At 39.9% G+C, this 12,216-nt stretch overlaps 1 protein-coding gene across 1 annotated transcript in view; it reads right to left on the bottom strand.

The window, feature by feature from the left end:
- The window catches only part of LOC139366892 (netrin g1a), a 228,486-nt gene that overhangs the window by 21,357 nt on the left and 194,913 nt on the right, over nucleotides 1-12,216 (bottom strand). Inside the window, exons 4-5 of the mRNA XM_071104631.1 lie at nucleotides 11,074-11,100; nucleotides 3,483-3,527 (exon numbers count right to left, since the gene is read on the bottom strand). Coding sequence (XP_070960732.1) covers nucleotides 3,483-3,527; nucleotides 11,074-11,100 — 72 coding nt within the window. The remainder of the gene's footprint in view (nucleotides 1-3,482; nucleotides 3,528-11,073; nucleotides 11,101-12,216) is intronic.

The raw sequence follows: 12,216 nt of genomic DNA, 5'->3' as shown, positions 1-12,216 counted from the left end.
TCCTCCTGATTGTAAAATACGGTTACATGATTTATCATGACTAAAGTAATATCTATGAAACATATTCTAGAATATTTGTAATGTGAGGCATCACAATGATATGTTACAGAGCGTCCCTATTATATTTCACTGTGGAGAAGTGTATTCAATATCACTTGTAACAACTACACTACATCCAGATCGACATAAGATTACACAACCTACACCTTTACAGAAAGTGTGTACCACATATCCATACTGCAAAGCTGTATACAGGAGATTCTAATCAGGGGGATAATTGTGGATTAGTACTGTGAAGGTACTACAGGGTTGGGCCAGGTACCTACAGTAGCCAACGTAGATTCATACAGTGTGGGTTTGGACAACAGTTGACACAGGGAGAACGGTACAAATCTGAGGAGCTCACACCTCGCTTGCTGTTTGCAACTTCATCTGAAGGGACGGTTGACAAATCAACTTGATGAGCTACTAGACAAATAAAACAAAAAGAACAAAAACTAAAAATAAACAAATAAATAAACAAAAACATGATATATTTTGTTTAACATGAAATAATATAATGTTTTAAGTGGTTAAATAACTATGCATCATACACATTCCTATAGTACCAAAAAGGTTATTAAAAGAAGAGTGAGATAGGTTATCCTATATATTTCATGTTATATTCTGAGACTGCAAATACTAGAATAATTAATTCCCACAGTGTTTTCTCTTTCATTGCACTGTAGGAACATCTAACTTTTGTGGCAAACAGTGTGGTCGCCCTGACTGTTACAGACGCAGTCTGTCCAATCATGTTGCGTGGAATCTATTTAGGTTCACAATTTGGAAGAAACAAGAGGTAAAACTAAATGCTATTGTCTTCACAATGTAGACGACCAGTAGTGTTGTGTTGTTACATTCTCCTGACAGATGACCAGTAGTGTTGTGTTGTTACATTCTCCTGACAGATGACCAGTAGTGTTGTGTTGTTACATTCTCCTGACAGATGACCAATAGTGTTGTGTTGTTACATTCTCCTGACAGATGACCAGTAGTGTTGTGTTGTTACATTCTCCTGACAGATGACCAGTAGTGTTGTGTTGTTACATTCTCCTGACAGATGACCAGTAGTGTTGTGTTGTTACATTCTCCTGACAGATGACCAGTAGTGTTGTGTTGTTACATTCTCCTGACAGATGACCAGTAGTGTTGTGTTGTTACATTCTCCTGACAGATGACCAGTAGTGTTGTGTTGTTACATTCTCCTGACAGATGACCAGTAGTGTTGTGTTGTTACATTCTCCTGACAGATGACCAGTAGTGTTGTGTTGTTACATTCTCCTGACAGATGACCAGTAGTGTTGTGTTGTTACATTCTCCTGACAGATGACCAGTAGTGTTGTGTTGTTACATTCTCCTGACAGATGACCAGTTGTGTTGTGTTGTTACATTCTCCTGACAGATGACCAGTAGTGTTGTGTTGTTACATTCTCCTGACAGATGACCAGTAGTGTTGTGTTGTTACATTCTCCTGACAGATGACCAGTAGTGTTGTGTTGTTACATTCTCCTGACAGATGACCAGTAGTGTTGTGTTGTTACATTCTCCTGACAGATGACCAGTAGTGTTGTGTTGTTACATTCTCCTGACAGATGACCAGTAGTGTTGTGTTGTTACATTCTCCTGACAGATGACCAGTAGTGTTGTGTTGTTACATTCTCCTGACAGATGACCAGTAGTGTTGTGTTGTGTTGTTACATTCTCCTGACAGATGACCAATAGTGTTGTGTTGTTACATTCTCCTGACAGATGACCAGTAGTGTTGTGTTGTTACATTCTCCTGACAGATGACCAATAGTGTTGTGTTGTTACATTCTCCTGACAGATGACCAGTAGTGTTGTGTTGTTACATTCTCCTGACAGATGACCAGTAGTGTTGTGTTGTTACATTCTCCTGACAGATGACCAGTAGTGTTGTGTTGTTACATTCTCCTGACAGATGACCAGTAGTGTTGTGTTGTTACATTCTCCTGACAGATGACCAGTAGTGTTGTGTTGTTACATTCTCCTGACAGATGACCAGCAGTGTTGTGTTGTGTTGTTACATTATCCTGACAGATGACCAGTAGTGTTGTGTTGTTACATTCTCCTGACATACCAGCACCACACTTCCTCTAGGAAACCTCAGTGGGATTATTCCCCATAAATCTTCTCACCGGTCCGTACGGTAAACACACAACAATCCCACTGCTGTCCCCATCTCTTCGCCATCCGATAACAAACAAAGAAACGGCCTAAGTCCCTCTCACATGCTCTGCAATGTTCTCACCAGATATAAACCCAAGACACATACCGTATAGCACAGTCTGTCTTCTATACTCTCACCAGATATAAACCCAAGACACATACCGTGTAGCACAGTCTGTCTTCTATATTCTCACCAGATATAAACCCAAGACACATACCGTGTAGCACAGTCTGTCTTCTATATTCTCACCAGATATAAACCCAAGACACATACCGTATAGCACAGTCTGGCTTCTATATTCTCACCAGATATAAACCCAAGACACATACCGTGTAGCACACTCTGTCTTCTATATTCTCACCAGATATAAACCCAAGACACATACCGTGTAGCACAGTCTGTCTTCTATATTCTCACCAGATATAAACCCAAGACACATACCGTGTAGCACACTCTGTCTTCTATATTCTCACCAGATATAAACCCAAGACACATACCGTGTAGCACACTCTGTCTTCTATACCTATACATCTGCTTAGCTAGAGCTCTCCGTGGAAATACAAAGGCAGGTTTTTATGCAAAGACGGTCGCCACATCCTCAGCACATCTGCACACTGGATTAACTTGAGTTTGCCTGAAATCAATCTACATAAACCGCTCCGTGAAACCTCCCTCTTTTCTTCCACCAAGCACAGATAGAATTTTTTGAATCCCTAGAAGCGCCACGCATAATTAAAACGGAGGGGATAAGCAAAGGTATATTGAAAAGGGATAGAAGAAAGAGAGGCGAGGGAGAGGGAGAGAAAGAGATAGAGAGCCTATCTTTATACTGCTCTCGTGTAGAGATTCCGCATCTGGGGGGGCTCAAGTGAGGGGGGAAAAGGGTGGGGTGGTGGTGAGGGGGATATTGTAATGGAGTCACAGAATGTCGCAGCACAACCATGTCTGCCGACTACGCCAGAAAATCAAATTCCCTGTTTTGAAGATGTCCTCTTTTCTCTCTTTCACAAAAAAAGAGAGAGTGAATAAAGGAAGGAGAAAAAAAAGATATATACGGTATATATTTGTGTTTGTTAAAAAAAAATCGATATCATTAAAGGTTTTAACACAGATGAACTCTAGGCAGGAAAAGCTCCCTCCTGGGGGATCTGGCCTCCACTGACACAGCTAGTACACTCACTGTATGACTACTGTATATTTGAGGTAGATCTGTAAAGAGATATGTTTCATCTTAGTTGGAGGTATAGCCTACCTTGGTTTCGGTTAGCAACACCTAGGGATGAGACATTCGGCCGAACTGAATGCAATCGGGAGAAACCATAAATTATTAGGTGCAATGGCTCTAGTGGACATCAGATTCATGAACAGTACTAGAAGTTCTAATACAGGTTGACTGATGGGGCACATGTAGACAACTAGACACACCGGCTTTACTCAGAACAACTCAGAACAACAGAATGACTGACAAGCCTGTACAGGGACAAGCAGTAGATGCATCCCAACACCAGTCCCAGACCATGTCACAGATGATGTGATTGTGTAGTTTCATGGCTCACTTTGAGTGTGTGCATCGATGGCAATGATGAATAAACATAAACAACAACAAAAAATATATATAACAAACGACAGTCTCTACTTGAGATTCTCTCTGATAGGTAGTGGGACAATAACTTAGGCAAACATAGCGGGTTGGTTCAAGTGTCACAGGCATTTTGTTGAGTTCATCAAATTAATGCAATCAATATCTAATTACAGTGATTTCAGGTCGAGGAATCACAAAGAATAAATCATGTGATGTGTCAGGAATTGGAATGACTGATAGTTATGGTGTAACCTCATAATTACATACAATTCTGTATTTCTGTGATGGGGAAATTACAGGTGGTGTTTGTTGGTTGTGGTCGGTTGGGTGAAGGAGCAGTGTTGAGTCAAGCCGAGACAGAAGGGAGGTCTTGTTACTTGTTCCAGCATTGTAATCGTTCGTTAAAGCAGCAATACGTCTCTGTGTTGCTGTATCCTTGATGTCAGTGTGGTCGGGTAGTCATGTGAACATTAGTGACCGGTGGTGTCACAGCAAGCAATTTAACTACCGTGTGATTGGATAGTGAACCGTACTGTGTGGTGTGTCTAATCATTTGAAATTCATTCAGTTTGGTTAAAGATAAGGGTAATGCTTTTAAAATAAAGTGTTTGGGTATGCATGCACTCAGGGACATAGACATACAGTTAGTTTATGCTGTGGTGTTTGACTACATTTCTATCCAAACCCTCTCCATGCCAATTCCATAACTGATCAACTACATAGAATGTCATGGCAGTTCTAAATCAGTTGTACATTAATAATTAATAAGTTCGTATTCAGTTAAGATGCTCTAAATGAGAAGTGACATATTATACTCAATGCTCTCATAATGAAACGAATGCTCTCATAATGAAACGAATGCTCTCATAATGAAACAAATGCTCTCATAATGAAATGAATGCTCTCACAATGAAATGAATGCTCTCATAATGAAACGAATGCTCTCATAATGAAACGAATGCTCTCATAATGAAATGAATGCTCTCATAATGAAACGAATGCTCTCATAATAAAATTAATACTTTCATAATGAAATGAATGCTCTGATAATGAAATGAATGCTCTCATAATGAAATGAATGCTCTCATAATGAAACGAATGCTCTCATAATGAAACGAATGCTCTCATAATGAAACAAATGCTCTCATAATGAAATGAATGCTTTCATAATGAAACGAATGCTCTCATAATGAAATGAATGCTCTCATAATGAAATTAATGCTCTCATAATGAAACGAATGCTCTCATAATGAAACGAATGCTCTCATAATGAAACGAATGCTCTCATAATGAAACGAATGCTCTCATAATGAAATGAATGCTCTCATAATGAAACGAATGCTCATATAATGAAACGAATGCTCTCATAATGAAATTAATGCTCTCATAATGAAACGAATGCTCTCATAATGAAATGAATGCTCTCATAATGAAATTAATGCTCTCATAATGAAACGAATGCTCTCATAATGAAACGAATGCTCTCATAATGAAACGAATGCTCTCATAATGAAACGAATGCTCTCATAATGAAATGAATGCTCTCATAATGAAACGAATGCTCATATAATGAAACGAATGCTCTCATAATGAAACGAATGATCTCATAATGAAACAAATGCTCTCATAATGAAATGAATGCTCTCATAATGAAACGAATGCTTTCATAATAAAACAAATGCTCTCATAATGAAACGAATGCTCTCATAATGAAACGAATGCTCTCATAATGAAATGAATGCTCTCATAATTAAACGAATGCTCTCATAATGAAACGAATGCTTTCATAATGAAATGAATGCTCTCATAATGAAACGAATGCTCTCATGATGAAACGAATGCTTTCATAATGAAATGAATGCTTTCATAATGAAATGAATCCTCTCATAATGAAACGAATGTTCTCATAATGAAATGAATACTTTCATAATGAAATGAATGCTCTCATAATGAAATGAATGCTCTCATAATGAAATGAATGCTCTCATAATGAATCAAATGCTCTCATAATGAAACGAATGCTCTCATAATGAAATGAATGCTCTCATAATGAAACGAATGCTCTCATAATGAAATGAATGCTCTGATAATGAAATGAATGCTCTCATAATGAAATGAATGCTCTCATAATGAAAGGAATGCTTTCATAATGAAATGAATGCTTTCATAATGAAATGAATGCTCTCATAATAAAATGAAATGAGCTCAGATAAAAAATTAGATATATATATATATATATATATACATATTATACATATGCATATATATATATATATATATATATATATATATATATATATATATATATATATACACATATTTTGCTTTAATGGCTGCATTAGGGCGATTCTGTCTGGCTTAAAAAACCTGAAATAAAGTTGATGGAAGGTCAATAAATAATTAAAGTACTTCCAAACAACAATATGAAAAAGTGTTTTCTGTTCTGAGGGTAGATCTGGGGGTAGTTCTATTCCAGGATATTTAGCTGTGTTCTGCTTGGTTCCTTTATTTATTTTAGAGAACATAGCTACATACCCATGATTTCAGTTTGTTTTCCCTCAACTTCATCCCTGGTGTGGCTACAAAACCAGAATTGGGTAGTGTTTTGTGTTGTCAGAACCAAAACTTTGTTGTGTTTCCCTGGTATGGCTACAGAACCAAAACGTTGTAGTGTTTCCCTGGTGTGGCTATAGAACAAAAACTGGGTAGTGTTTTGTTGTGTTGTGGCTACAGAACCAAAACGTTGTAGTGTTTCCCTGGTGTGGCTACAGAACCAAAACTGGGTAGTGTTTTGTTGTGTTGTGGCTACAGAACCAAAACTGGGTAGTGTTTTGTTGTGTTGTGGCTACAGAACCAACACTGGGTAGTGTGTTGTTGTGTTGTGGCTACAGAACCAAAACTGGGTAGTGTTTTGTTGTGTTGTGGCTACAGAACCCCAACTGGGTAGTGTTTTGTTGTGTTGTGGCTACAGAACCCAAACTGGGTAGTGTTTTGTTGTGTTGTGGCTACAGAACCCAAACTGGGTAGTGTTTTGTTGTGTTGTGGTTACAGAACCAAAACTGGGTAGTGTTTTGTTGTTTTGTGGGCTACAGAACCAACACTGGGTAGTGTGTTGTTGTGTTGTGGCTACAGAACCAAAACTGGGTAGTGTTTTGTTGTGGCTACAGAACCAAAACTGGGTAGTGTTTTGTTGTGTTGTGGCTACAGAACCAAAACTGGGTAGTGTTTTGTTATATTGTGGCTACAGAATCCAAACTGGGTAGTGTTTTGTTGTGTTGTGGCTACAGAACCCAAACTGGGTAGTGTTTTGTTGTGTTGTGGCTACAGAACCAAAACTGGGTAGTGTTTTGTTGTGTTGTGGCTACAGAACCAACACTGGGTAGTGTTTTGTTGTGTTGTGGCTACAGAATCCAAACTGGGTAGTGTGTTGTGTTGTGGCTACAGAACCCAAACTGGGTAGTGTGTTGTGTTTTGGCTACAGAACCCAAACTGGGTAGTGTTTTGTTGTGTTGTGGCTACAGAACCAACACTGGGTAGTGTTTTGTTGTGTCTTGGCTACAGAACCCAAACTGGGTAGTGTGTTGTGTTGTGGCTACAGAACCCAAACTGGGTAGTGTGTTGTGTTTTGGCTACAGAACCCAAACTGGGTAGTGTTTTGTGTCTTGGCTACAGAACCCAAACTGGGTAGTGTGTTGTGTTGTGGCTACAGAACCCAAACTGGGTAGTGTGTTGTGTTGTGGCTACAGAACCAAAACTGGGTAGTGTGTTGTGTTGTGGCTACAGAACCCAAACTGGGTAGTGTGTTGTGTTTTGGCTACAGAACCCAAACTGGGTAGTGTTTTGTGTCTTGGCTACAGAACCCAAACTGGGTAGTGTGTTGTGTTGTGGCTACAGAACCCAAACTGGGTAGTGTGTTGTGTCTTGGCTACAGAACCAAAACTGGGTAGTGTTTTGTTGTGTTGTGGCTACAGAATCCAAACTGGGTAGTGTGTTGTGTCTTGGCTACAGAACCCAAACTGGGTAGTGTGTTGTGTTGTGGCTACAGAACCCAAACTGGCTAGTGTGTTGTGTTGTGGCTACAGAACCAAAACTGGGTAGTGTGTTGTGTTGTGGCTACAGAACCCAAACTGGGTAGTGTGTTGTGTTTTGGCTACAGAACCCAAACTGGGTAGTGTTTTGTGTCTTGGTTACAGAACCAAAACTGGGTAGTGTTTTGTTGTGTTGTGGGCTACAGAACCAACACTGGGTAGTGTGTTGTTGTGTTGTGGCTACAGAACCAAAACTGGGTAGTGTTTTGTTGTGGCTACAGAACCAACACTGGGTAGTGTGTTGTGTTGTGGCTACAGAACCAAAACTGGGTAGTGTTATGTCTTGGCTACAGAATCCAAACTGGGTAGTGTTTTGTTGTGTTGTGGCTACAGAACCCAAACTGGGTAGTGTTTTGTTGTGTTGTGGCTACAGAACCAAAACTGGGTAGTGTTTTGTTGTGTTGTGGCTACAGAACCAAAACTGGGTAGTGTTTTGTTGTGTTGTGGCTACAGAATCCAAACTGGGTAGTGTGTTGTGTCTTGGCTACAGAACCCAAACTGGGTAGTGTGTTGTGTTGTGGCTACAGAACCCAAACTGGGTAGTGTGTTGTGTTGTGGCTACAGAACCAAAACTGGGTAGTGTGTTGTGCTGTGGCTACAGAACCCAAACTGGGTAGTGTGTTGTGTTTTGGCTACAGAACCCAAACTGGGTAGTGTTTTGTGTCTTGGCTACAGAACCCAAACTGGGTAGTGTGTTGTGTTGTGGCTACAGAACCCAAACTGGGTAGTGTGTTGTGTCTTGGCTACAGAACCCAAACTGGGTAGTGTTTTGTGTTGTGGTGGTTAGGGGGAGGGTGCTTCTGCAGGTATAGAGACAGACAGTCAGCATGAGAGCTTCATTGCCTACAGGCCTGTGAATGAACCATACAGACATGGCCCTAAGTCAGTCAGTCAGTGTGCCCTTTATGTGAGTCCCACTCACAGACAGACAGACAGGATGTAACACAGACATTCCCCACTAGGGTTCTGAGAGAGCAGCCATGGTCTGGCTAGGTGTCGGGTTGGGGAGGCTCTAGGGAGGGGGTGATGTGTGAGAGGTATATGTATATACAGTATGTATATCTATGGAGAACATGCATGCAGCACAGGCAGGAGACAACATTGAACTCATTCAGCTCTTTAAGGTTGGGATGTTGGGGTGGAGGGATGGAAGGAGGGTGTCCACTTGGTTCCATGGTCATTTCTGACACCAAATATCTCAGAATTTTCATAATAAACGGTTTCTTATTGTTTGGATCAAATTATACTTTTATGTTAGCTTGAGCTCAGTTGTGGTAACTGTTGTGGTTCAGAGTTCAGTGCCAACTAGCGAGTTCATTTTACCACCATATTGTCATTGTAAATGTGCTGATACCATTGTAAATGTTAAACATGGCAACATCCCAATACTTATAAAGAGCTTCCTTTAGTTGTCTTCTTCACCTCCTGAATGCTGACACATAAAAAGACTGGGTAGGTCTGATAGTAGCACTGCTCTAATATATCTAGTTCCTAGTTATCTTGTTCCTAGTTATCTAGTCCTAGTTATCTAGTTCTATGGACCAGGTTATCTAGTCCTAGTTATCTAGTCCTAGTTATCTAGACCGAATTATCTAGTCCTAGTTATCTAGTTATCTAGTCCTAGTTATCTAGACCTAGTTATCTAGTCCTAGTTATCTAGTCCTAGTTATCCAGTTATCTAGACCTAGTTATCTAGTCCTAGTTATCTAGTTATCTAGTCCTAGTTATCTAGTCCTAGTTATCTAGTTATCTAGTCCTAGTTATCTAGACCTAGTTATCTAGTCCTAGTTATCTAGACCTAGTTATCTAGTCCTAGTTATCTAGACCTAGTTATCTAGTCCTAGTTATCTAGTCCTAGTTATCTAGTTATCTAGACCTAGTTATCTAGTCCTAGTTATCTAGTCCTAGTTATCTAGTTATATAGACCTAGTTATCTAGACACAGTTATCTAGTCCTAGTTATCTAGTTATCTAGACCTAGTTATCTAGTCCTAGTTATCTAGTTATCTAGACCTAGTTATCTAGACCTAGTTATCTTGTCCTAGTTATCTAGACCTAGTTATCTAGTCCTAGTTATCTAGACCTAGTTATCTAGTTATCTAGACCTAGTTATCTAGACCTAGTTATCTAGTTATCTAGTCCTAGTTATCTAGTTATCTAGTCCTAGTTACCTAGTTATCTAGACCTAGTTATTTAGACCTAGTTATCTAGTCCTAGTTATCTAGTCCTAGTTATCTAGTTATCTAGACCTAGTTATCTAGTTATCTAGACCTAGTTATCTAGTCCTTTGGATATCTGCAGTCATGGAGATAAAGACAGTAGTTTAGGAAAAGGAAACTATTCAAACACTAATGGGATGCTTTCCATACAAACTGCTTTTTGTCTATTGGTTTCCCCCAAGTAGAGAGGGTTCTAACCAGATAAATAGATTGATGGATAGACTGATGTGGAATGAGCAGGGGCGCTTTTACTTGTTCAACACTTGGAGGCGTCCTAAATGACATCCCCTATACCCTACATAGTGCACTACTTTTGACCAGAGCCCTATGAACCTTGGTCAAAAGCAGTGCACTTTACAGAACATAGGGGGACGCATCCTTGGTGTGTGTGTGTGTCTTCTGTTATTCTCCTGAGTCCCAGTCGCCTGCTGTAGTAACTGTAGAATGAGTCTCTAGACGTCTCTCTCTGTGCTCCAGGGGCCACTGGCTTCAGCAGATAATACTCATATTGAAATGACCCCCCTGACATTATCCCACCACTGAGGTCAGGGCATATTAATAAACTCTATATGGCATTTATTTATAATGCAAAAAGGGGGGGAAATGGTGTTTTGTATGCATGCTCAGGTGTGTGGCTGCTATCTAGGTTTAACTTGTTGAAGGTGAATTAGTCCACCTCCACACGCAGCCTTCTAGACAACATGGCAGAAAGCTATTGCCATTTCCTTCAGAGAAGGGAAAAAAAGGGGAATTGAACTAAACCCTGGCATAATGAACACTTACAAATCAATTATGACTGACCCTTCACTTAAATGAATAATGGGAGGACCTAAATCAGAAATGAACATTTAAAACCACGTGGACTTTAGGGATGGATATGATCATGCATAGTAAAGCAGCAAGCAGTTTCTGTGTGGGTGGGGGGTGGGTGGGGGGGTCTGCTTCATTTACTTACTAACTGGACCAATGTTACTGGGGATGCCTGTAAGAGAAAGACAAACCAGTTGGGAAATTAGTCTTTTACATTTCATTCTACATGAACAAATTGGATATTGCAGTTAAGGACATTGTTTGTATTCATTTCAACACATTGAATGTAATCTAGTAAATACGATCGCACGCACGCACGCACGCACACCAGCAGCAGATAGACTAGCTGTTAAAGCATTGGGCCAGTAACCGAAAGGTCGCTGGTTTGAATACCCGAGCTGACAAGGTGAAGAATCTGTCAATGTGACTTTGAGCAAGGCTCTTAACCCTACTTTGTTCCAGGGGCCGCTGCACTACTATGGTTTAACTCTTTAGTTAAAACTATACTAAATATTTTCATATGTCACGAAATAAGTGATTAAAAAAACACTGTTTTGCAATGAAGGTCTACAGTAACTTCAACTGCACTGTCTGGGGTAGCACACTGGTGTAGCCGGAGGACAGCTAGCTTCCGTCCTCCTCTGGCTACATTGACTTCAATACAAAACCTAGGAGGCTCGTAGGCCTCACCCCCTTCCATAGACATACATGGTAATTATGACCACTTCTGGAGGACAGCCTCCAACCAATCAAAACTTTTGCAGTATGAACGGGCATGTTGCCCATTGAATCATAGAATTAGGATCAGAAAATTAACCCTGTGTGTTGTATTGGGATAGTGCCACAGAGCATTATGGGGGTTCTATGTGTTGAGAAGCTTGGTGACATTGTTGGAGACAGATTAAGAGTGAAGAGTGATAGTTTAGCATTTGTAAAAATTATTATTCAATTAAAATTTGTTTTTTTTCAAATTACAGGAGACGGAAGAGGTGTATTATAAATAGTTTTCTTGGTTTTAGAAATGTATTTGTGTGTCCAGTTAGTGCTATTTATTTAACATTTTTAGAAGTTAGCCGTGCTAACTTCAGTAGCTAGCTAGCAGTTCTCTCCGCCAGAATGATAGAATGGCCAACGCGGCTGAAAATGTTGTGGACATTCTGTTGAAAAACAATATTTAATTCTCTGGAGTACACGGAAAAGTGTGCAAATTAAAAACGAGGGTCGACCCCTGCCTGAGATCAGTTTCGTGAAGAAGGATGAAAAGGTGAAGGCGTTCAATACCAACTGG

This window comes from Oncorhynchus clarkii, chromosome 15 (genome assembly GCF_045791955.1).
Source record: "Oncorhynchus clarkii lewisi isolate Uvic-CL-2024 chromosome 15, UVic_Ocla_1.0, whole genome shotgun sequence".
NCBI lineage: Eukaryota > Metazoa > Chordata > Actinopteri > Salmoniformes > Salmonidae > Oncorhynchus > Oncorhynchus clarkii.
The sequence above is the reverse complement of the archived record's forward strand: the minus strand, read 5'-3'. Positions and strand labels throughout refer to the sequence as shown.